Below are 26,422 nucleotides of genomic sequence, written 5' to 3'. Positions count from 1 at the left end.
ATATATATTACTTTGAAAGTTCTCTAGCAACAGTTGCTTTGGATTAGATGTGACATCATGAGTTGCAAACCTGAGTGAATTATTCAAAACAAATAATTATTCAATGATTTTTTTCTTCCCAACCCCCACCCCCCTGTTCACTAACTGTCTGTGAACAGATTGCCTAATTCTCAAGTGAATTCATTATTCAAATTATTCACCAGCTTCTTCCACAAATAATTCTCAGTCTTCAAATTGTTCACGATCTGTTCATTACAGATATAATGCAATGCGTGCTGTGTTGGTGGGTTACAGACGTTTCCTGGTATTGCTTCTGCTTACCGACTGGATGGCTTCTGTAACCAACCAATGTGAATTGTGAGTTTTACAGTTGAACATACAATTTTAAATTAACTTTTGGTGAATATTTGTGCTAAAAATTCATTATTCACAAGTGTTCATTCAAATGCTCACAGGAAGCAAATAAACAAGGCTTGTGCACATGGCCAAATTTACCTTTGTTTTGGAATTAACAGATAGTGGTGGAAACATTTTCCAGGGTTTGTTCAGCTTTGATTTACAACTCCACCAGAGCTGCTGTTCTATCACATTTTTCATAACATAATATAAAACATAACATAACACTACTTCTTGTGTTCTGTTTTATTTAAATTAACATGTTGAAGCCCATAACAGTACTCTGTAATTTGAATTGAACAGAGTGTTCTTAACTTCTTGGCCTGAACTACTGTGTATTCTTTTTGTATGTTGTTAAATAGCAGTTGCATTCCACCCCAGAGGTGGCTACATTTATATAGCTAGTGAAGGAATTCCTGTACAGTGTGTGTGGAGGCTTAGTTTTCAAACATGCTCATGTAAATAGCTGGGTCAAAATCCTTGCACACTCATGTACCTAGACATAGAAGCCGTGAAGAAATACCAATTTCTGCAAGTAAATGCAAAACTTAGGATATCCTGTTGAGACATCCATGTTTGAAAATTGGTCTCCCTGTCTTCAAAAAGGAGATTTCTAAAACTCACTGTCAGTATCAGTTCCAGTTCTTTGTTAAATCTTCTCTTATAAGAGGGTTGAGCTAGAGGCTGACTCTCTCTTTCTGAGAATCGCATTAGAAATATAAACATTAAAGGAAAATTCTGGGCCCATCTGTGATAGCCAACATTTAGGAAAACTAAAGGCTAGCTCCTCCGCTGCACTAAGCCCTACACAGCTTGGGAACAAGAGCGGTGGAAAAATGAGTTCAAGCTATTTCCTTGATCCTGTGGGTCACTAGAAGCCAAAATAAGGAAAAGCACAGAACATACTGCATCAATCCTTTACGAAATGTAGCATACTCGCACCCAGGCATCCAGCTAGCTCTGCTGATTGGCACAGAGGAGATGGAGCCCTGTCTCCACCTACTTACTCCCTGTGCCTGACTGCCCACTCCCTGACTCTCAGTGGGAAGTCTGAGGTGCACGGCTCTGTTCTCATCCCTTCACACCTGGATCCAAGATCTGGGTCAATCTTATGTGGAGAATGGAGGGGCCTTATTCTCTCTTTTCCCTTGCATGGCCATGGAGGACCAACACACAGTCTAGTCCCTTAGTTTTATATATTCATGGATGGAATTGTCAGCTGGGATGCCACTTGGTTTATCTTCCTAAAAAGGTTCTATATCTATGCTGTAAGCTCTCTGAGGTGGGGACTCTCTCTTTCTCTCTGTATGTACATTGCCTAGCATAATCGGGCCACAATCACAGTTCAGCTGTTACCCCCAGCAGATAAACAACAATAAGTTTAACAAAGATTTCCCTGGAACTGATACAGAGTTAAAGAACATGGATGCCTTAAAACATCGAAATCTTATAGCTGGGTGCACAAATCAGTCCTTGTTGATCTGACTGTTTTAGGATTTGGATTTCATATTTATTTGTCTATGTTTGAAAATGGACCTTCTCCCTACCCCGCCTCCCTCACATTTTGTTTAGAAAAGAAGTGACACATTCACAAAGCTTCATAATGTTGTGCATTTCTGATATACAGAATTAGGATTCCATTCTCCCGTCAAGCATCAGGGTAGGAAGCACGTATATACCTTTGAAAATCAGCTATTGCCCATGAGAATGTGTGTGTGTGGTAGCTGATTTTCCAGGGTATGCACCAGTGTGCACCTTTGAGAATGGTTAAAACCTCACTACATGAGTATAGCAGCCACACTTACAAAATACTGTTGATGCAAATAGTATCAAGAATCTTCACAATAAAGACCCCCAAATAACATATTGATATGATAGACAGTTAACTTACATTATGTAAATAATATGCAAATATATGCACTGCATATGGTAAATAAAACCTTCCTAAACGCACATTTACAAAACAGACAATCCATCATGGTCCATGAGATTACCATCTGCATTTTTAAACGAGCATTCCAAAAACTCTGCAAAGTCAAATCAGTGTCATTTATTTTGTGTGAAACACAATGATCTACCATTTATCGTTCTACTGTAGATTCCTTTCACAGTACCATTCATTCAAAAGGATCTACTTACTAACTATATATTGGGACTGCTTCACCAACTACTGAATTACTTGCTCTGGCATGAAACACAAGTAACTAGTTCCCTGGTATTGCTGTGTGCTGCTAACGATTAAGGACAGGAAGTGAAGAATTCTGTATATAATTGAAACTAAAGGGGAAATTTTAGGGTGGCAGAATCTTATCTGGATTGGAATTTTACCAGTATGCAAACTTTAACTCTGGCAGAAAGTGCCATGGGATTTTTAATTACCACAAGTTTTTTGTGTTGTTTTAATGTTGTTGGACCTCTACTTTACGTCTTATTCAAAAGACAGCACCACCAGCAGCACGTTGCACCAACCCCATGCTTGCTGCTGAGCCAGAGGGAGGAGTGTTACCTACTCAATTATATACACCACTTCAATACAAATACTGATCGGGTTTGAACCGCCTTAATTTTTGAGATATGTCAAGATTACAGATTTAGGTGGGATGGGTGCAGTGTATGAATAATGTTTAGTGTCTAAAATAAGCTGACAATTGCACAGTTGGACACCAACTCTTTAATTGCTCTTATTGTGCCTGGCCTTGGGCGAGGGGTTTTAGGACACCAGAGTGTTAATTTCCCACTTACATTTAACTGTTTTCTGGGAAGGTGGCTCAGTGGTCTTCTATCTAATGCTTCTGCCTGAAACCCTCAATGTAACGCTTCTTGATGCTTTTAGCATTCAGGCAGCAGTCCCATTTACCCTTTTAGCCCGTCAGTTGGCAAATGATTTTCCTACTTCCCCATTCTAATTTTTCTGGGGGTAGAAATCAGACCGTAAAGCAGTTCCCACCAAATCCAAGGTTGTGGTATGGCAATGTACAGCCTTTGAGCCTGATCCTGCCAGCACTTAGGCACGTGCTTCACTTTATGTACTTGAGTAATCCCACTGAGTTTAATTAAATTAATCACATGTAAAGTTACACATACGCCTAAGTGTTTGGAGATGCAGGGCCTTTATGTGTAACCCATTGAATGACTGAAGACGGAAGGGGATCTTCCATGTAAATGGAGGCTGTATTTTCAGGCTTGATCCAATGTGTATTGAATTTAATTGGAGTCTTTCAACTGACTTCAGTGGCCATTAAATTAGATCCTCAATGCATACACAGAAGAGGGAAAAAGTTACTTTGCCAATTCCTGGTTCCTGAACGCTTGACAACGTCTGCATTCTCTTAGCATAGTGTTTTGTATGGTGTGTATGGTACGTGAATATATAATATCCACATTACTGCTTTTGGTAGAATTTATCCCCCTCTTTATTGTTGCCAGTGCTGCCTTTCATCCTTGCTCAAAAATGAGCTAATGTTTTGCCTCTAGAATATACCAGGCTAAGCAAAATGACAAGTACTTAAAAAAAAAAATTAAAAAAAAAAATCCAGAAGAGGATGCCCTGACCTCTCAATGACAGTTTTGTTTTCCTCTTATGGAATTTACTCTGGGCCAGGTTCTGTCACCTTTAATCATGTAATCATGTTGAGTAGCAGCAGACTACACTGGCTGCAGTGGAACTGCTTGTGAGATAAGACTACCTGAGGCACTTGCACTTGCTTGGTTAGCCCAGTAAACTAAGCTTGGGTTTGAAGTGCAACAAGTTGTGCCAAAATACCACAAGAGAGGCTGTTGTAGTAGTATTTCCACCTGCCGAGACAGGAATCTATCTGAAGTTTTTATACTGAGCCAATATCTGAGTACCCAAGGAAGTACCAGAAGTCCATAAGAGATTCCATTTATTATGAGATATACAGACAGGCGTTAGACTCAAGAAGTTCAGTTAGTTTGAATAAGCACCTGGAATACTGGGCGTTTATCTGACTGGAACGCCAAATGGTTTAAGATTCACACGTCACGACTAGGATCTCTGTTGCTTTGAAACACTTTTTCTGGCTAATGATTGGTAGCCTTCTGTCAGGAGACTTTCATGCAAGTTGACTTTCAGATTAAAATGTCAAAATATCCCTGGGTACACTTGTTTTCATTTAAAAACAAAAATAAATGAAAGTGAAAAGAAAATCCCATGTTTAAATCATTTAGAAGTTAAACATAACTGGCAAAGCAGTGATGAGAAGGGTGTTCAGAAACATGCGTTGTGGGGGTGGAAGGCAAATACTTAGTTTGTATGAAAGTGCTTTGGTTATATGGAAAGGAGAGAAAAGCAAGAATATATAATATGGATTCATAACAATATGTACCAAAAAAGCACTATTCTAGATTATAGGCACCTTTGCTAGAATTTAAAAATGCAAAGCAAGATTAATTTCTTTAGCCCGTATAAAGGAGTTTTTTCCTAATCAGTTTCAACACTTAGCATCTTCTATTTTAGTATTGTGAAATAAAAAACAAAAATTAAATTAACATCAATATAAATATTTTAACCACAATACAAATATACAGTTAATTGGCTAATCCAAAAATATTTGACACAGCTGCCAATGGGCAAGTGTCCAACCCTGCAAACATGAAAGCCTATGAATCAGCTCCCTTCTACAGCCCCAGTCCATGAAGTCAGTGGAGCTTTGTGTGGGTACAAGGATCCATCCATGCATATAAGGCTGAAGGACTGGAATCTGTCTCATTTACCTTATCTTTAAAATGGCAATATTAATACCTTCCTATGGAAAAGCACCATGTATCTTTCATGTATTCTTAATCAATCTCCTGTTTCTTTCTTTCTTTGTTTGCTTGGAAAAAAGCATCTTGAATGTTAATGCACTGAGAACTGCACTGGGGAGTGGAGCAGAGCACAGCGTAAGAGTTAAGGTCTTGAAGAGGATGAAAATAGAATGCTTGATTGCTGGTTGTCTCATCAATCCATACAAAAAAAACAACTGACAGTATGTTCTTGTTTGGAAAAAAATAGGAAATTGGAAATCCATTTTATTTCTCCGTATGTTGGAATCACGGGAATATATGTGCCATGTTAAAGTCTGGGTTTCAAAAAATACAACAGATTCAGGTGTTGCTATTTAAACTACAGTTCAGAAATTCCTAGTGTAACACACCATTGAGATAATAAATCTAAACAGAAAAAAACCTTCTGACTTTCCTTTCCCTAAATCAATCCGTGTTGATAAGTATTAACAGCTTAGAGAGAGGTAACTTTGGGGTATTTCCCATTTGATCTGATTTTTTGTGTCTGTGTGGCTATCACCCCTGCATTTGCATTTAGCAGCATGAGGTTTCAGCAACTAAATTGGGACAGAGACGAAGAGCATCTTGCAGAGAACTGGCAACCACTTTGATTGTGACAAACAACATGAAACAGTAATGAAAACAGTTGGTTGTCTCTTTTTTCTGACAGTGAGCAAACGCTGCTCCTAGTTCCACACCCACACATATGTCCCCTTCTAGCTGCTTTTCTGCATTCACACTTTAAAGGCCTCCATACAGCAGCAGCTACCAGACTCATCTCAAGACTACAACACTGCACAATAAACACGATCCGACAGTAACTGTAATGGGCAATACAGTTAGTGGATATGTTGCCACCTTGTGGCATCCATAAGCAATGCCAATCTTTCATGTATGTATGTAGTATAGTTGTAGCCATGTCAGTCCCAGGATATCAGAGAGACAAGGTGGGGTGAGCTAATATCTTTTATTGGACCATCTTCTGTTGGTGAGAGAGACAAGTTTCAAGCCACACAGAGCTCTTCTTCAGGTCTGGGAACCTTCATTGCACCAAACTTGTGGAAGGCCTTTGTGATCCTATTTTTTTCACAATAAAAAAATCATTTAGACTGGGATTTTCAAAGGGAGTTGGGCACCTAACTCCCTTAGGCCGCTTTGAAAATCATAGCCTTAACATTTTTCCTGGAAAGGGGGCCCACTACTGCCTAGCCAAGAATGGATTAATTAGTGTTTTCTCTATTAGAGCTCCAACACCATGAAACACCCTGCTTTAGCCAACAATTCACTGACCTAATAAAATGCTCAGGACCCCCTTTGAAGCACATCTATGTGTAATCTCTTGGCCCTGATTCTACAGTCAGATCCACACACAGGTAAATGCACAGAGCTACATTAAGACCTTGCCTACACTTGCGGCAGCATATAGGGTATGTGCACCTACCTGCTGCAGTGAAAGGCTCCAGCAGCCGGGAGCTGCTGGAGTCTCTGTGCACTGCCTCCCCCTGCTGGCTGCTGGAGTCTTTTTTTCCTGCAGCAAGGAAAGGCTCTGGCAGCTCCCTGTAGCAGGGAAGCCTGCAGCAGCAGCGAGACAGCAGGACGCTACACTGCTAAACATAGTAGTGCAGACATGGGAGCCACTGCTTTAAGGTGTTGAGGGCTGTGAAGGGTACATACCATAGGGTTCAGGTGTGTTTGGGCACTCTACTCTACTCGACTGAGCCATGTCTTGCTGTCTACACCGTTATTTATACCCATGCTAACTGGGCATGCAGTGTCTGTACTGTACACATCACCATAAATGTAGAGCTACCCAAATGTGCCCACACGAATTCAATAGCAGGATTGGGGCCTTAGCTTGTAGGTGTACAGCTGCCCTCCCTGGGATGCAAACATCCCTGCCCAAGTGTTTCAGTTTGTGATCGACTTGCACACTCCATGTTCCTCCTTTTCTTAGATCTTTCCATGGTTAGTTAATAAAACATCTCAAGAGGTAGAGAGGTTAATGTTTGCCACTATAACATTGATCACACTGTGTGTTCTATCCCTTTCCCCTACCCTTTGTCTTGTCTATTTAGATTATAACTCTTTGGGACAGGGGCCATCTGCTCCTCTTTGCTTGTTCAGTGCTTTGCACAATGGGGCCCTGAGCGTCAGTGGTCCTTAGGCACTTCTGTTAAAAATGTGATTAATAATAATAAGATGGGTGTGTGCGTGGTGCTAGCATTCCTGTGCTCCATGTACATGATTACCTGGTGCCCGTGATGTCTGTGGTCCAGAATCATTAGAAGCATTGCTCCTCTGCAGTGGTCTCTAGTGTCCAACATAAACAGTAGGATGACAGGGACCATAATACAATAGCCCTTCCCACCCTGACTGCCTTCCTTGCAGTTTGACCACATTTTAAAAGTGAAATGCTAGGACACTAGCACAGGGTTGGGAGGAGAACGTAGGGAAGGTTTTTACAGAGGCCCCTCTTCCGCCACCCTCCCCTTTTCAAAATGAAAAACTGGGACATATTACAATAAAGGGAAGGATGGGGAGAAAACAATATTTTCCCGTCTGTTCTTCCTGTACCATTTTTTTCCAATTATTGCTTCTTCTCCATCCCCTCACCCTCCCAACTTTCTCTTACCTTCCTATACATCCTTACTGTCTTCCATTCATAGCCTCCACCCATACTCAACCCTTTCAAATACCTCAGCTCCACCCAGGCTCAGAGCTCCCTAGACTTCCTCCAACCCCACCCCTTCTTGCCCAGAAATTTCCTCCTACCTGACACACAGGCGCCAACTCCATGGGTGCTCCGGGGAAAAATTGGTGGGTGCTCTGCACCCACCGGCAGCTCCCCGTCCCGCCCCAGCTCACCTCCGCTCCGCCTCCTTCCCTGAGCGTGCTGCAGCTCTGCTTCTCCCCACTCTCTCCCAGCACTTCCTGCCGCAAAACAGCTGATTCGCAGCGGCAAGCACTGGGAGGGAGAGGGAGAACGCGACGTGCTTGGGGAAGAGGCGGGGCCAGGGTGGGGATTTGGGGAAGGGGTCCAATAGGGGCAAGGAGGAGCGGAGTTGGGGTGGGGACCTTGGGGAAGGGCTTGAGATGGGGGCGGGGCAGGGGCAGGAGGAGGCGGGGCGGGGCTGGGGGCGAGCACCCATCGGTGCCTGGAAAAGTTGGCGCCTATGACCTGACACTTCTAGACTCAGAACTCTGGTCCCCATACTAAGAACACCACTCCTATTGCTTCACCATCCCACACTTCAGAGCCTTCACCTTGGCTCCGAAATCATGCCTCCTCTCATCCAGCCTGCTCCAAACCCCTCCTGCACTTACCAGATCTAGCAAGGCTCAAAATCCCCACCCAAACCCACAGGCTCAGAGCTTTCTCCCTACCCCTAGAGATCCCAGCCTCACTTCAGAACCTCCTCTTCCTGCCACTAGAAACATCCTTTGGAGGCTCAGAACCATTCTCTCCCTTCTTAAGACTGCCCCTCCCCCAACCACATTCTCTTATACACTTCTTGATGAGCCCGGAGAAGGGTGAGCATTGGCGTTCAGCAATAAAGAGGGACTGGCAGCAGGGAGCCCCCTATTGATCTGGACTAGCCCTGCAGAGTCCCATGTTCCGTACTCGGCACCTGCTGTTACTGTTGTTTGCAGGAACTCCAGGTGGCAATAGAACAAGCTTTAGCGTTGCCACAGTTCCCCACAAGGCTGGCCTTACCACGAGGCGAACTGAGGTGGCCGCCTCAGGTGCCAGACTGTGGGTGGGTGCCACTAGGACCCAGAGTGTAGAAAATTGTGTCTGCTGCTAGTGCATATGTATTCTCTCTGCTCTAGATGCACAGAGATGGTGGAGTGCTGTGCTGGAGGAAGGAGGGCACAAGAGACATAACAGGCAGGCAGGAGAAAAGGTGAGAGGGAATAACAGAAAGCTGCAGGAGCTGCAGGGAGAGAGAGGAAGAGAAGCCTCTTATGTACCTCTCTAGCACTCCCAGGAACCTGGACTGATTAACACCAGCTTCTCAGGGAGCTTCCTGTTTCCTGCTGCTTCCCTGAACCCACTTGAGGAGAACAGGCAGTCAACTGAAGTAGTAGGAGCCAATTAGGCTCTTAAACGCTAATATCTTCCCTCATTCAGGCCCTGCTACTAGCCTCCTTATCTGTTCCCTTCAATTGAGTGTTGAGAGCCACTATAGCTGGCACAGAACAGCAGTCATGAATGAAAGAAGAAAACGCCCCTCTGGGGCAGCATTCAGAAAAAGAAAGAACGCAAAAGAAGCTTTTCTATCTAAGCAGGAAGGAGCTCTCCTGAGATACATAGACACAAATGTTCACCAGTTCACCTTCCGGCACCAGTGTGGATGTGAGTGGTGAGGAGATGCCTGATCTTCCAGTTAGTCAGAGTGCAGGTGACCTGGCAGCTACTGCAACATCCATATCTCCATCTCAAATGGATGTAACCATGCACATTCCTGAAGAAAAGTGTAGATCAGAGAAGAGTGTGGTGGAGGCGCAAGAAACAGCTGCTGCTGAGTTTAGTTCCTTGAGTCTAGATGATCCAGGACTGTGGACCCACTTGAGCAGTAGCCTGAGGGACTTCCTTGTACTGCATGGGCCACAGCAAGTGAAAAACTTCATGTTCCCCAAAGACAATGAAAATAGAAGTTTCCATCCAACACATTATTGGCATGAAATCCCCAATGGTGACAAAGTGGAGAGGCCATAGCTTATGTCCTCAAAAACCCAGAATGCTGCATACTGTTTTTGTTGCAAACTCTTCCAGTCTAATGTTTCAGCCACATTGAGTTCTACAGGAACAAAGGACTGGAAAAATCTGGCTAGAAATCTGGCATGCCATGAGAAGGCATCAAATCACCAGAGAGCATTCCATAGGTGGAAAGAGCTTGAGATGAGACTAAAGTTTAAAGGTCACCATAGATGATCAGCATCAAGAGAAGATTGAATCAGAGTCTCTTTACTGACAAAATGTTCTGAAAAGGCTCATTGCCGTTGTGAGAATGCTTACTACCCAAAACCCAGCACTGCGTGGTACTTCAGATTAGCCAAACAATGGAAACTTCCTTAAAATTGTGGAGCTGACGGCTGAGTTTGATGCTGTACTCCAGGAGCATCTAAGAAGAGTCACCACCCAAGAAATGACAGGACTCTTTGTCGCTTTTTACAGATCCAGACTAACACGGCTACCCCTCTGATACTTGACACCCAAGAAATGTACTCACACCACTACCTTGGAAAAACAATTCAAAATGAGATCATACAGTTACTGACAACAAAAGTCAAACAGAAGATTGTGGCAGATCTGAAGTCAGCAAGATTTTTCTCTGTTATTCTGGACTGCACACCTGACATCAGCCATACGGAACAAATTACTTTAATGGCGCATTTTGTAACAACAACAGAACCTAGGGAAAATGTCCCTGCAATGGTGACTGTCAGAGAGCATTTTCTAGAATTTAATGACATTGATGATAGTACAGGAGCTGGTATGACAAATGTGCTTCTTAAAAAGCTGGAAGATATGGGAATTGCGATAGCTGACATGAGAGGTCAGGGCTACGATAATGGTGCCAACATGAGAGGAAAGAACAGATGAGTGCAGACATGGATCTGAGAGTTAAACCCGCAAGCTTTTTTTGTCCCATGCAGTTCTCATTCATTGAATGTGGTGGTCAGTGATGCAACATCAGCTTCTATTGAGGCTGCTGAATTTTTTAATGTAATTCAAAGCAGCTATGTATTTTTCTATGCATCAACTCACCGGTGGCAAATTTTGAAGCAACATCTGGGAACATCTTCTCTGACACTGAAACCACTGAGTGCCACATGATGGGAAAGTTGAGTGGAGACGATAAAACCTATCAAACACCAAATTAGGAAGATAGATGATGCCATGGTTGGCATTATGGAGGATAATGCTATGACAAGAACTGTTCATGGGAGAACAGTGGCAGAGGGAAATGGAATCACCAGAAACATACATAACTTCAAATTTCTGTGTGGCTTAGTGTTGTGGCATGACATACTGTTTGAAATAAATGTTGTAAGCAAGAGACTCCAAGGTGTTGACCTTGATATATCTGGAGCAATGGAACAACTGGACAAAGCAAAGTCATACCTACAGTCTTACCAGTCAGATGAGGGATTTCAAAACTTTCTGAAGAGTGCACAGAAGTTGGCAGAGGAACTTCACACTGAAACTATTTTCCCACCCATTCAAGAATACAAGAGTCACCGAAGAAGAAGACATTTTGATTACGAGGCACAGGATAATCCCATAAGAGACCCCAAACAACAATTCAAAGTTGAATTCTTTAACCAGGTGCTAGATTGTGCAATACAGTCAGTTGAAGAATGTTTCATGCAGCTCAAGGAACACAGAAGTATATTTGGGATGTTGTATGATATTCCAAAACTGCTCACTATACCTGAAGAAGACCTACACCAGCAATGCAGGGCACTAGAGACAGTGTTGACACATGATGACATGCACGATATTGATGCAAGTGATTTAGGTGATGAACTGAAAGCCCTTTCAAGATACATTTCAGCAGGATCAACTTCAAAGGCTGTTCTGGAATATATGTGCACAAATAAGATGACCACCCTCTTTCCATATGCTTTTGTTGCTCTGTGCATACTTCTAACACTTCCTGTAACAGTTGCCAGTGGAGAAGGCAGCTTCTCCAATCTGAAGTTAATAAAAACACATCTACGCTCCACAATGACACAGGAGATGTTCGTCGGCCTTGCAACCATCTCAATAGAGCATGAGCTGGCCCAGACTGTGGACCTTCAGGAAGCAGTGCAAATCTTTGCAACCAAGAAGGCACGGAAAGCACCACTTTGATTATTCAAACAGATAAAAATGCCAGTGTTTACTATGCAGACAAGAAAAGTTACATTTGCTGTTCAGGCATTTGAAAGTTAAATGTTACTTAAAAATTTTGAACAAGGCATTTTAAGTTGTTAGTTCTCTTTTATTGGGGTAGGTAGCAGAGCAGTACCATGAGAGGAGTAGAACAGGAAGAAGGCAGAATTGAGACCTTTCAAAGTTTTGGCCCAAGCAAGCGGGTATGGGGGCATCATTTGAGCTCCCCGCCTCAGGTGCCAAAATGTTGTGGGGCAGCTCTGATTCCCCAGGTGGTAGCCTGGAACCCAGCTCCTAACAGAGCAGCCAGGGATTCCCCTTCTCCCACTGACATTACTGAAAACAGGATTGGGCTCCCAAATTATCACAAGAATGGTTGCTAACAAAGCTTTGCTTGATGACAGCATATTCCTGCAAATTTAGCTGACATCTGGTTTCAGGTAGATTTAAATACATGGGGAATTTGAGGAGTAACAAGCCTTTGCTGGGCTAGAAGACACCACAGAAACATTAGACAGTCAACATTTCAAATCAAGGTAGCTCTTCCATCACCTATAACTCAAAGAATTTGACACCCTGTCCTTTGCTTTCAGAGTGGAAGTGGCAACATTTTCCAAGCCAAAGTTATATATAAATCTTTGTAAAGTTCTAAGTGACTTAATTTAATAAATCCTTTTGACTCTGTAATTATCCTACTTGACTCTACGGTTTGTTGAAAACCACAAACATTGTGACACATAATGAAGTAATTGTGCAACTAGGATGTAATTACTTATGCTGCAGGAGTGACTTTTTGTTTGTTTTCCTACTTAAAAGAAACAAACTTTGGACCTCTCACTGTTTTTATAGGGCTAGATTGGTATTTGCACTATATGGACTATAAAAACCTCCTCCCACCCCCTTACACCTGTGCACGTGCTACTCAGTCCTTGGGTATAGGTGCTGAGGAGTAAGTAGGCACTGTGCCAGGGCTTTGGAGCTGTGCTCCGGCTCCGCTCCAGCTCCAGGCAAAAACCTGCAGCTCCACTGCTCCGGAGCTGCTCCATGCTCCAGCTCTGGGCTCTGCTCCAAAGCCCTGCACTGTGCACCCAGTTATTCCCCCAAGCAATCGGCTAAGGGGAAGGGGGAGAGAATAGGAAGAGCCCTGGTTTCCTCCCCTCTCCAGAACTGCACAGCTGACATATTGCAGGGGGTATCATAGAAGTGTATGGGGCCACAGAAAGAGGAACTCCTGCCTTAAAATGTGTATCTCTGGTCAGTCTAAACACTCCACCTTGCTCAGGGCTCTGTGTAAGGTATAGTCTACTCCTTAGAATGGAGCCCATGTAAATGTATCTGTTGGGAGTTCTGCATAATCAGTGCAGATTCAGACTGGAAGGAGCCTATATTTTGGTGGCTATAGGCCAGATGTTCTTTTCTTAGTGGTCAGTCACATTGATTTTGTTGATCTCCTTGCTGCTGTTGCTGAAGCAAACAGATTAAATTCTTTCAGTGGCAGAGTGCTGCTGTTGTCATTCCAGATGGATGCAGCTAGTTCTTTAGATGTCAAAATAATCTATTTCTCTGGAGACATGACCATGCACATTAAAATTAAAGTGGGCTGACTTACATTTGCGCTTAAATTAAACCTAAGTACCCGTGTTCTAAGGGGAGTCAAAGAAGAATGGGAGGATGCAGCTAAATCAGTGAACTTGGAGTTAGTGAACTAACTTAAAAATCAGATGCTAAGCCAAGTGACCTCATTCAAAACCATTAAATTGACTCTTCATCCAGTAATATGGTCAGGGAAATATATTTTTTTTCTCCTCAGAGTTTTAGGATTGTCTTTATTTTTAGCACTGTCAGTTTGGATTGACAGTAAAAATAAATAAAAGCCATTTGTTTGTAAGAAAACCATGTTTTCATAGATTTCCAGAAGGAGCAAAAACAGTGTGTGGCTTTCTTTTCAATTGATTCAGTTTTTCTATGCATTCTTCCTCCCCACTCTCTCTTCCACCCTGACGCATTTCTCAGTTTATGTTTAACTTGAATTATTCTGCTAGCTTCCAGAGCCATGATTGCTGAGATCACAGCTATGTAGTGCTAAAGTCCCAGGGTTTTGAAAAATCATTATTATTCCATTGAGTTTAGACCCTTACAGAATAGAATTGAGCAATGCAGTATTCTCTCAATCACAAAAAATATAGCATCCCACGTCCGAAGCATACCTAGACTATTTCAAGTGGGACAAAGAAATCTGTTTGAAGATAAATATCTCCCTTTTATTCCAAATGAGTTATTCAGCCCTCAGTCTGACAATAGTTAGACATTGCTAACCAGAGCAGTCACCTTAATTTTTCCAATTAGCTTTTCACTTCTATGCCTACATTTTTGACTCACTTGGAATGGGCTTTAGATATCTCCTTGACAGTATCTTTTCAAGGGTGTCAGCTTGGTTTTGTCTAGGTGCTCTTTCACACCAGATTCCTGTATCTCTGTAATAATTTTTCCTTCCCTCTTTTCAGTGATGGCTGGGCAGACAGAGATGAAGTAATTGAAGGTTATGAACCTGAAGCAAATGGAGGTATCACTATCAAACTGCAATCCCCAGAGGTCTTGTCATTTGATGACTATTTTTTGAAGTTACGTTTGGACACCAACACCCGAAATCCCTGGTTTCCTGAATTCTGGCAGCACAGATTCCAGTGTCGTCTTCCCGGACACCCTCTCGAGAACCCCAACTTTCAAAAGAACTGCACCGGTAAAGAATTCAATATTTTTTTCATCTGGATCTATGTGGTTTGAGAAACCCATCTCTCCCTGATTTCTTAATGTGAAGTTAGTGCTGTTGAAAAATGCTCAACTCAGGGCTATGAGACCAAAACCCTCACTAACAGATCTGCCATTTGCATTGGCTATGCAAGCTCTCCCACTGCCTGTCAGTGTAACGCTGTCCTTTTGCAAACACACCTGTTTCTTCTGCATCCAACAACGATGCCATTAATGCCAAATGTGATGGAGTTCGTGATATGAATATCTGTCCAATCATTTTGCATAGGCAACTGAATAGACATTGTATGGTAATGTATGCATATAGTTGTAGCTATGTTGGTCCTAGGATATTAGAGAGACAAGGTGGGTGAGGTAATATCTTTTACTGGACCAACTTCTGTTGGTGAGAGAGACAAGCTTTGAAACCACACGGAGCTCTTCTTCAGGTCTGGAAAGGAACTCCCAGCATCACAGCAAAATGCAGGGTGGAACAGATTGTTTAGCATAAGTAGTTAGCACATATTGTAAGGGACCATTCAAGGTAGAGTAGAGTTAACACCTCTGCAGTTTTAGGACAAAAAGAGGGGGTTAGTGGGTTACAGATCGTTGCAATAAGCCATAAATCCAGTGTGTCTGTTCACTCCATGATTTTTGGTATCTAGCACAGTAATGAATTTGAGCTCCCGGGCTCATCTTTTGAAAGTGTTGTGCAGGTTTCCTTTCAGGTTGAGGACCGATAGGTCAGATACAGAATGATCGCTTTGTAAAGAGTGTTCATCCACAAGTAATAGGGTGTTTTTGTCTTTCATCATTTTCCTGTGTGATTTCATTTGAGAGCACAGTGATTGTCTGGTTTCACCCACGTAGTTGTTGTTGGGGCATTTAGTGCGCTGGATGAAGTACATGGATGCTACACATGTTGTGCTAGGCATGTGTAGCATCCATGGATCTTGAAAGGGGGTATTAATCATTGTAGCAGTGGAGATATGTCTGCGGGTTTTGCATCTGTTGTTCTGGCAGAGTCTGGTGCCACTTTTAGTTGGTGTGTCCTGGTCTGTGGGGAGCTTGCTTCTCATGATGAACTTGGAGAGGTTGGGGTGTTGTTTGCTGGCCAGAAGTGGGGGTTCAGGAAAGATATTTTGATGCGGTCCCTAGCAAGTATGGGCTGTAGTTGTTTGATGATGCCCCATATGGGTTCCAGTGTGGGGTAGTAGGGGACAACTAGGGGTATGCAGTCAGGGGAGGTTTCATTACTGAATTGAAGCAGGTTCTTTCGGGGTATTTGGGTGGCTTGTTCCATGATGTCATCTACTTCTCCGGTGGAGTGTCCTTGTTTGGTGAAGGTGGTTTTAAGTGTACTAAGGTGTATAGTCTAGACTTTCTCCTTGGAGCATATTCTGTGGTATCTGAATGCCTGGCTGTAGATAACAGATTTCTTGATATATTTGAGATGGTTACTGGATGGAGCTATTAAGGTAGGTGCGGTTTTCTGGTATATGGTTGTCTGTACGGTTCCATTTTTGAAGCTGACGTTGGTGTCCAGAAAGTTGATCCAAGGGTGGGAGTGTTCCAGAGAGAGTTATGTGATTGAAACCAGACAATCACTATGCTCTTGAATGAACTCACACAGGAAAACTATAAAAGACAAAAACACACTATCACTTGTGGGGGGAACACTTTTCACAAAATGATCACTCTATATCAATCCTGAAAGAAAACCTGCACAACACTTTCAAAAGATGAGCCTGGGAGCTCACCTTCATTACTCTGCTAGAAACCAAAAATCATGGCGTGAACATAGACAGAGGATTTATGGCTTATTACAATAATCTGAAACCCACTAACCCCCTCTTTTTGCCGTATGACTGCTGATATGTTAATGGGCCACTCTACCTTGAATGGTTCCTTACAATATGTGCTAACTACTCACGTTAAACAATCTGTTCCACCTTCCATTTGCTGTGATGCTGGGAGTGCCTTTCCCTTTGTGTGCCTGGGCAGCCTGTTTCTCTTACCAACAGAAGTTGGTCCAAATAAAACCTTGTCTCTCATTGTATGGTAATGACTTTTAGACTTTCAACTCCAGGCCTGGCCTGCATTTTAACTGCTGACATCGATCTTTTTATTTCTAAAACATTTCCATGGCTACCTAGGCATCCCTGCCCCTTGTTTAATAGAATAAGTAAATACAAACACAGTTTAATCAAATGTTAAAATAATGACATATTTTATAGTTGAAAAATCCTTCCACATGAATTCAAGCTTCTTTCTCTTATCTTACTTTTGTGCAATATTGCTAATCTTATTTTATACGTAGGTTTTCCTTCAGCTATCATTTCACTGTATGTATCCAGCTTTCTGTTAGTGCTATGCTGTGTTACTGAAATGAATTTCAAAGTTTCAGCAAAGTTTATTGGCTCAATTATTTCTATGCATATCAGGTAAAACTTGTTAAAGACACACTTTGTCATTTATAGCCTTTAACTAAGGTATACATTATCTGAGAAGCCTTTAACTTTAAATAACCAAGTCTTCACTGGGTAAATTATTATTCATTATTTGTATTATCATAGTGTCTAGGAGTCTCAGTCATGGACCAGGCCCCCATTGTGCTAATACAGAAAATAAAAGTCTCTGCCCCAAAGATCTTATAGTCTAAGTATAAGACAAAAGACAACAGATGGATACAGACAGACAGGAGAGCACAAGGAAACAGTGACACAGTATTTGTAGCATGACCGGCAGTGGTAAAAGAACATACTTGTATAAGAATTCTTTGTTAATTATTGAGTGAAACCAGTGTTTCTAAAAGTTCTCCAACTCAGTTTGACAGTTGGTTGTGGCTACTTTCTTCCGGAAGATAGCTAGACGGTAACTTTATTTAATCAAAGGTTTTATTATAGGTGGTGAGACAGGACAGTTGTAGTCTTGTTTTATTGCCGATAAAGCTGCAGGATATCTTTAGGTTTTAAAAAAAGAGAGAGATTTAATCAAGTGTTTATCTATGATAAATCATAGGTGTAACTAGTGGAAGAAGCCATTGATGGCCAGATAACAGTCTCAGCTGTCGGTCTTTTATTACACGTTTCTGGATCTGGAAGAAAGCAGCTGCAAATTTCTGGCAACTCATATATGCCAAAATAATTTCTTGTTGGACCTCAAAGATACAATCTCACAAAATAAATTTTAAGACCCACAAGATATCCCATTGATAAATAAAGCACTCATCAAATAAAGCATATGCAGCTATTACCTTTGTAAGCAGCATAGACATGCAGATATGTTAATATTATATCATGGAACAGCAAGTAGTATAGCTGGGTTCAGGGTCAATTTTTGTATTTATAACTTCCATGATGGGTTTTAACACTTAAAATATCAATGTATGGACTAAAATAATGTGCACTATCTAGGTAGCTCCACCACATTCAGCCTCCCCGGTTACAGAATTGAACCGCCAGAGCCATAATCTATGCTCTGACATTCAGTAGGCATATACCTGACCATACCTCAGTCTGAATTCAGTGAATGCTTTGAAATCCTATAAATCCAGTGGTTGGGAAAAGAAGTGCACAAAAATAAAATGTATTGATTTTGGTTTTGTACGTAAGGCTTGTGGGCAGGCTATGCAACAGAGTAGTCAGCCTAGCTATGTCCCTTTTCACTAAATCAGCAAGGAAACCAGGTGACATAATCCAGGTAACTGATCTGAAGAGAAGGCTGATACAAGTGCCTTTACTCAGACTCTTACTTAATCAGTTTTTCTTCCGTTGGATTGTGTTTTCCCCTTTTTATCTGACTCTTCTCTAATCTGATGCTGAGATGGCCAGTTTTCAAGTTGTCATTAGCCCTTCTATCTAGGAGCAAAGGATGTCTGTAAGTTACCACCACAACAACAAGAAGAAAGATCAAATCTAGCTTCAGAACAGAGAGCCCTTTATGCACATAACATGTATCAGAAGCGTTTACTGAACAGGGACTCCGCTACCACCTCAGCACACACCCTACACCAGGACTTGTGAAAGGGAGTAAGGCTGTACTACACAGTTTCTGCACTCCCGTAGCCAGGTAAGGGGCTTTCACAGCATGTTTACATGCTGTAGCGCCATACAGGGACCATAGTGGAAGGGAGAATCCATCCCCAAGTATCCAGATACTTTCATTAGCAACTCTAGCCACTAGGCACCTGGGTCCAACTCTGCCTGTGGAACCTGTGGTAGTTCCTGTTGGTGCCAGGGACATGTGGGAAGCTTGGAGCCAGCAGGGAGAGGTAAGGTGGGGAGAGGGAGTGCTCTCCTGGGAGGGAGCACAGCCAGAATCCTTGTCCTGTTCTGCCCGGTGGGTTCTCTGGCCAGAACCTGCTGCAGACTCCTCTCCACACCAGGGACTGGCAGAAGTCTTGAGCGAATGGTGAGGGATAAGGATTTTAGGTAGAGCGGGAGGGAGGGGGAAGCAGGGCTGGATGTGGGGCACAGAGGGAGGGGAGGGGGAGCAGGGCTGGATGTCATGTAGTAGACCTATTAAATTGGGGGCTACATCCAGCTCTGTCAAAAATTGGCTATGAGGGTGGGTGGTGCCTCCACATGGCCGGCTTGCCCTCTTAGATTTGAGGTGGCTCTAGCCATTCCCTCCAGCGTGATATTTTCTGGGTCAGGCTGCTCAGGCAGTGGCTTCCAACTGGCCATCTTGCCCACTCAGTGCTGAAGCAGCTCCAGCTGCCCTTACAACCCTGCAACTGAAGGGTGTCTCCAATACCAGCTGCCTGGTGACACTACTGGCCTGTGCCGTCGGTCCCTGGTAGTCGATCAATCTCATAAAGACAAAGGGCAAAATCAACCCTGCCAGGAAGCAAACCTGTGGTTTCAGGAAGTCTATATCACAGGCAGGGCATGGCTAGATAGGCCAAGTGGGTAAAGCCGCAGTCAGCCCTAGTGTATAGGGCTGGAGCCAAGGGGCAGAGCTGGGGTCAGAAGTCAGGAACCAAAACAACAGAGAAGCCACCTGGGGATCCACCTAATTGCTCAGATAACATCTTGGTGCCCTCTCCATTGCCTAAGTAGTGCTTCTGGACCCAGGAGCACAGCCACTCAGGCCCTCTGTGGGCAGCCCAGCCTGTGGTGCTTGGCCTTACAAGGCTCACAGCTCATAGATCAGTGATCTGCCAGAGCTGTTGGGTGACAGTATGGATGCAGCAGATCCTCAGGGACTGGCAGCCCTAGGTTCTAGAGCTGTGACTCCTCGCAGCCTAGTTATTCCAGACCTAAGGTTTCACCTGCTATAGTATTATCATCTGTGAAATAAGGTGGAACAAATGCTATAATATTGTTTTTCCTTCATGGTGGGAGTGAGGCACTCCAATATAAATGTTTCTTAGACTTTGGGAAGTAAATGTTAGTGATATCTGAGGAACTCTACATACTTAATAACACTTCAGAGAGCTGAATACTTGATTTGCTAATTTCTAGCAATCCATTCAAGCAGAAAGAGCTCACGTAAGGGTATTCTGCAGAGATGAAGGTGTTTCTGCTTGTGGGTAGAATATATATTACTCACCAGGCTGAGGGTAATTAACAAAAGATTTTTTTTTACGTTGGATCTCTTTTAAATATCGAAGGTACAAGTGAGGAGAAGGGTTTTTTTTTTTTAATGACTGTTAAATGGAGAGAATAATAGTAATAGTGGCAATGGGAAATAAACTGTAGTGAAGGTAATTATGTATCTTTTCTTGTTCTTATGATTTATAACTTAATTAAACCAATATTAGCCTATATTAAATGTAATTGTATTTCATTCCTGACTGTTCTTCAGGCTTTTATAGAATCAAAGAAATTTAATGTGGAAAAAGACCAATTAGGCTATCTAGTCCTTCCCTTGCCAATATCAGATTGTTCTCTGCTTTGTCCAATTTTTAAATGAGGCTTACATCACTTTCTTCTTTAGTCCTTAGGATTGCCTGACCACACACTGATAATTATGAACTAATATTCAAATGTTTTGTGATATAAACCAATGGATTGAGATAAAACTATTTAATTCCTTGCACTCAGGATTCATAAGCAAGATTGAAACACAGATCTCCAGAGAGGCTACACTAATGAAATAACTTATTTTACTGTTCTCTTTCTATTCTATTTCCCACTGCTGTGATGACCTTCATTAAGCATCTGAAGTATTGCATTTTGTTAAGTATTTAAAATATAACACAACCAGACCATTTTTGACTTGTGTGTTCAACCCAGCAATCTCATATTGCATGATCACTGTGTAACCTTCATTACCATTGATACTGAGACCAACATTTTCCAACATGGATGTCTAAAATTAGGTTCCTAAATCTATGTTCAGGGACCTAAATAAAAGTGCCCTGATTTTCAGAGTTGCTGAATCTCCCAGAACTCCCACTGAGGTCAATAGGATCTGCAGCAGTTTACTTATTAATCAAGCCACCTAATTAGGTACCTAAATATGGATTTGGGTTCCTAATTTAGGCACCCAAGTTTGAAAATGTTGCCCTACATTTTGAAAGCTACAGCATGGTTACAGAACTCTGAGTCTTCTCCCCTTCAAATAAAACCTCAAATGTAATGTGAAAAGCATGACATTAGTTTAATCAGTTCTAATTCAGTATATTTCTGGTTGATTTGTATATTATCACTGTGTTTTGTAGTAACACTTCTGTCTGTATCTGGTATATATTGTTACTAATGTATAGTGATAATTAAAGCTGGGCAGATAGTGTAAAAATTGGCAGGCATTTATTTTATTTTTAAATGATTTCACTTTAACTATGTTTATGCAGTTAACAAGGCAATCTGTCCCCTTTAAGGGTCTATGGTCTGCCAGCCTTGTATCCAAGGGCTGGTCCATTTAAGAACAGTTGTTCTGAGTCTTTTACTACCCTGGTAGAATCACAGGACCAAGCGCCATGTGACTGATTATATGAGCAAGGCAAGAAATACAAAGGTCGGGTCTGTTTCTCAGTCAAGGATGGAGATGGGAAAGACCTGGTGTGGGTCTCATCACAATGGCCGGGCTCTGGAGTGGAGCCAATGGGACCCCCTTCCCAGAGGGAGTACGGCAGGATCCCATAAAGTGTCTGGTGGAATAAAAAACTTGTGAGAGGCACAGGAAAAGCACGATAGTCCAGAGAGTCTCCATATGGAGGTCTGTTACCATAAGAAGCCCTCAAACCAGGAGTGGCTATGGAGTCCTGGGTAAGAGGCCAAATGAACTAGGGAAACCAAGATACAAGGATGTCTTGGAAAGGCTAAAAGGACATGGGTAATCCTGCTGTAAGGGTGAAGAATTGAATACATTTATGTCTAATAAACAGCCCCAAGAAAGGGAAACATGAACTACAACACATGGAGTGAGAGTTAATTGGAGAGTCACCGGGGAAACTGAGGCTGAAGTGACGGTGATTCCATAGTGTGGTGTGGCTTGTGCTGATTATAGCCACCAACAATCCCATTTGTGTTCTTTTTTGTGAATCTTCTAGTAAAATTGCTTCACTAACACCAATACTAATGAAAAGTGATTGTGAAGCTCGACTAGCCAAATTTTTGTCAAAAGTGAATTTTAAATCAGAAAACTAAATAATAATTGTGACCGAATGCTCCCATGTAGTCACACCCTACATACTATTGTAATAAAATGACACAACTCCTCACTGGTCCAGATTGCACCCCAGAATGTCATCATAATGTGGATTTCAAATATTACATTCCAATTTCAAAATGTATGTTCTTGCTGATTAGGTTTAAAAGTTATCCAGGTAGGGAACAGAGAAAACATCAGATGACATGATATTGCTGAACAGAGGATGAACTGCACATTTCAAATTCAAATATGTACTGATTAGTAATGATCTGAAGATCAAGAATTATTTGCTGAAAAAATTAAGTAATAATTTCAAATAATGAATAGCACACTTCCAATCTTTGCAGACTGTTTTGCACACAGAGCAATTTATAAGAAAAATTAGTCAATTATTTGTCCCATTCTAGTGTTAATAATTTTTATTTGTCTCTGTGGAAGGGACTGGAATCAGTTTGTTTTGTCTTCTGTGCCACCTGTTTCTAGAATACACGTCATATAATGTTTATTAGCTAGTCTTAGCTTTCCCAGTTGCTTAAATTATGATAACAAATTTTTAACCATAAACTTTTGCCATTTTGATGGATTCCCCAAGATTAGAGTTGGTAGTGGATTTTTGCTGCTTTCTGATTTTGGTTCTGCCATTTGATTTGAATATATCCATTAATTACAACTGGATATTTGACCTGAGGTAACATGGGCATTTGGTGTTAGCTTCTTAAACAATCCCATCCATTTTCCAATGGGAAATAACAATATTTCATCCTCTGTGTTTCTTAACAAGAAAGAAGCAGGTTCTTAACTATCTATACAGCTTCCTCAGCTAGTTTATAAGATACAAGATAGTGTTGTCTGAAATTATTTGCCCCAGGTTTTCAGCAAACACAATTGGCTTGTGCATTACTACAGTTGCATTTACATTGGTACTAATCACTCATGGGTGCAACTGTGAAAATGTTGGCAAATATATATAAACTGATATTTCTTTGCAAACTGCTGGGACATGCTACTAGTTTATGGTGGACGGTTGTTTATAAGTTTGTCTCAGATGCCAGGACATGGAAATTGATTTTCTCCAAATAATGACCATCTCTCTTCTGTTGTTTTCTAATCAATTAATCTCAAAGTATAGCAATTAGAATAGTCAGCCAGAATTGGGTAATCAATAAGCCTTAAAAGTTAAGAAATCACCTCCTACCCTTGCCAAATTTGTTCTGGAATGTTGTACAGGTGTTTGGTGTTCTGTGACTCACATTTGTCACATCTATCACTCTTTGAGACTATATCTGTGGTGCCTGTATTCATACTTCGCAAAAAATAGTATGTCTTTGTTTGGTCTTTTCTATGCCAAGATGCACACTGTATGTCTAATATTTCTACCAATACTTATGTTTCTGTTTGTTTTTTTAATGTATTGCAGTTATTTTATCATGAGTGCTTCATTTTAATGCTAGACACTTTTGAAGTTATGAGTAATCTTCCTTCCAGCCTTGTAAAACATATAATTGTGGATCTGTAAGACCAGGCGCCTGTGGAGGAATTTAAATTTGACTGCTTTTTGGGAGGCATGTGAAACAAACACATATTATATGCGTTAAACCATATCAACACACACACATACACCATATGCATAGAAATAAACAGCAGTACACTCACCATTTCAATGAAATCACACTGGAAGGAATTATAAATGTGTAGGGCCAATTTCCATAACTTACATATGGGCCTGTAATGAGGTGACATGGAGCTGCACCTCCCTAAAGGTGGCTTGGGAGAGGATTGTGCTGGAGGAGACATAATCCCTCCTGGAGCTCCCTGACATGGAGGAGCCAGTCTCTGGATGGTGCATTATACTCCCCTTTCCGAGCCCTAATCAGCCATGCTGGCCAGTTCAGGGGGGAGGGGCAGGACCCTGGCCACACATCCCTCTCAACTCCATTTGTAGTGAATTGCACCCTTGGGGGATTGCAGTGGTGCATGGGATTTTCATAGGTGGAGACATCAAGGAAAGGATCATTGTGCCCTCCTGCAGAGGCACAGGGCACAGTCTCACTGCATCTGATTAATTAGTGAGTCAGCAGCTTCTGACACCAATTCCCCTCATGGATGTTTCAGCTTTACTTGTGGCACTGTTGTACTGTGTATGCAAGTCTAATTTTGCAGAACCTTTGCCACTAAGCTCTTAAATCCATAACGTGCTCCATCATTGGAAATTTTTAAATCAAGATTGAATTAGAGCATGTCTTTCCCGAATTAATTCCTCTTTGGATGTTTTTCTGAAAGTCCCATTGCCAGTGTTACAGACTTCAAATCGATGCTTACATAACGTGATATGGGGGATTGAGAGAGTACATTTAAATATTTTTTTCACTGCTTCTGTGACCCAGTGAGAGAGAACTCCGCTTGCACTTAAATCTGTTTTTCCTCCTTTTGATAACTAAAGGATAATGTGGAGATCCTGAAAGAACCTGCCAAGGGTTTTTGAGGACACTTTTGGTGCCCAGCTGTGTAAGTTTGTCTAAAATGGATATCAAGCTCATTACTTTTAGGCATCAGTCATCTGTTGCAAATGTATACAGATCAAGCAAATATGGTATTTCCTGAAGGTTAAGTACATATTTTTGGCAAGAGTCAGAGTTACACTCTGATCTGCTTTAAACACTGAATTTATCATCGAGGAGAAGGAGGAGGAGAGAGAAAGTGTAGTTAAGAAGTAAAAAACCCCTAAATTCAAGCAACTGAATCCAGGAAATAGAAGAGCTATTAGGTATTCATTCAACTTTGCTAGTAAAAATAATATATACTCTAGCATGTATAAATATCTTAGGTAACTTCTATTTGAGGAGGTTTAATTAAAAGACCTGCATGTGAATTGCTTCTTGTTTTCTTTGAAACTTAGTTTTAAAAAAAGACAGTATTATAATCGTGGTTAAATGGCAACATTTCCCAATAGTTACTATACAGTTATCTGAGAGTACCTAATTTTTCTTCATACTTAGAATAGAAAATATCAAGAGTGTCACTACTACTACTACTTCTTCCCTTTTCCCAGCTAACTGAGATTGGGTTGCTGGATCAGTCTTTTCCAGGCTCACTCCTCATCCACGCCATCCTCCTTTACACCATCCAATCCACTGTTTTCTTTGGCATCCTCTTGATCTCTGCCCATAAACTCTAGTCTCAAATGCCTCCCTAACAGGATTCACTTCATCTACCCTTCGTACATGCCCATAGCATCTCAGCCTCCTCTCTGCAGCTTCTCTCTAAACCACAGACACAGGTCTCACTCCTGATGACCTCATTCTACATGTGATCCAGCAATGTCACCCCTCACTGTCCTCAAGCATCTTATTTCAATGGCATCAAGCCTTCTCACGTGCCTCTCTTTGGTTGCCCATATCTCTGATCCTTACAGAATTGCTGGTCTTAGCATGGCTTTGCATAGCTGTCCTTTATCTAGTTTAGGCATCCAGTTGTCATAAATCACTCCACTTGTCCTGTGCCAGACTTTCCCCATGCTCAGCAGCTTTACTTGCAGTCCTATATCAATTTCTCCATTTGCAGCTAACCAGTCCCCAAGGTACTTAAATACAGAAATCTGATTTAGGCACTGGCCATCAGTGTTGATAGGAGTATTACTACTGGTTACTATAATTCTGCCATAGCTTTTAAGGGGGAAATAGATCTAACATAATTGCATTAATATGAGAGAGTCTATCAGCTTGGGAAAATAAGAACAATTTGGAATATGGAAATAAAAGTAAGTGAGAGAGGTTTCATTTCCAGACAACTTGCAAATGAAGTCTGCAGCCTTCCTAACTTCATTTATAGCTTCACGAACACTACAAGATTTCAAAAGTTTAGTAAGTTTCAAAACTCAGGGCAGCGTCTGCAGATTGTACAATTTTGTCACCCAGAAGAAAGCTGTGCTTACTATGTTCTCGCGAAAAGGACAGACCTCCTTGATGAACTATGGAAAGTGTCGTATTATTTTGTTTAGGCTGGCGATAT

General features: G+C 41.7%; 1 protein-coding gene across 3 annotated transcripts in view; it reads left to right on the top strand.

Moving 5' to 3' along the window:
- The window catches only part of GRM1 (glutamate metabotropic receptor 1), a 268,257-nt gene that overhangs the window by 157,828 nt on the left and 84,007 nt on the right, over positions 1-26,422 (top strand). For all 3 annotated transcript variants that reach the window (XM_026649556.1, XM_026649558.1, XM_026649557.1), the window contains exon 3: positions 14,569-14,804. In XM_026649556.1, the coding sequence (XP_026505341.1) occupies positions 14,569-14,804 (236 nt within the window). The remainder of the gene's footprint in view (positions 1-14,568; positions 14,805-26,422) is intronic.

This window comes from Terrapene carolina, unplaced genomic scaffold (assembly GCF_002925995.2).
Source record: "Terrapene carolina triunguis isolate 2854851 unplaced genomic scaffold, T_m_triunguis-2.0 Scaffold85, whole genome shotgun sequence".
NCBI classification, from domain to species: domain Eukaryota; kingdom Metazoa; phylum Chordata; order Testudines; family Emydidae; genus Terrapene; species Terrapene triunguis.
Note: the sequence above shows the minus strand (reverse complement) of the source record. Positions and strands in the feature narration are given on the sequence as shown.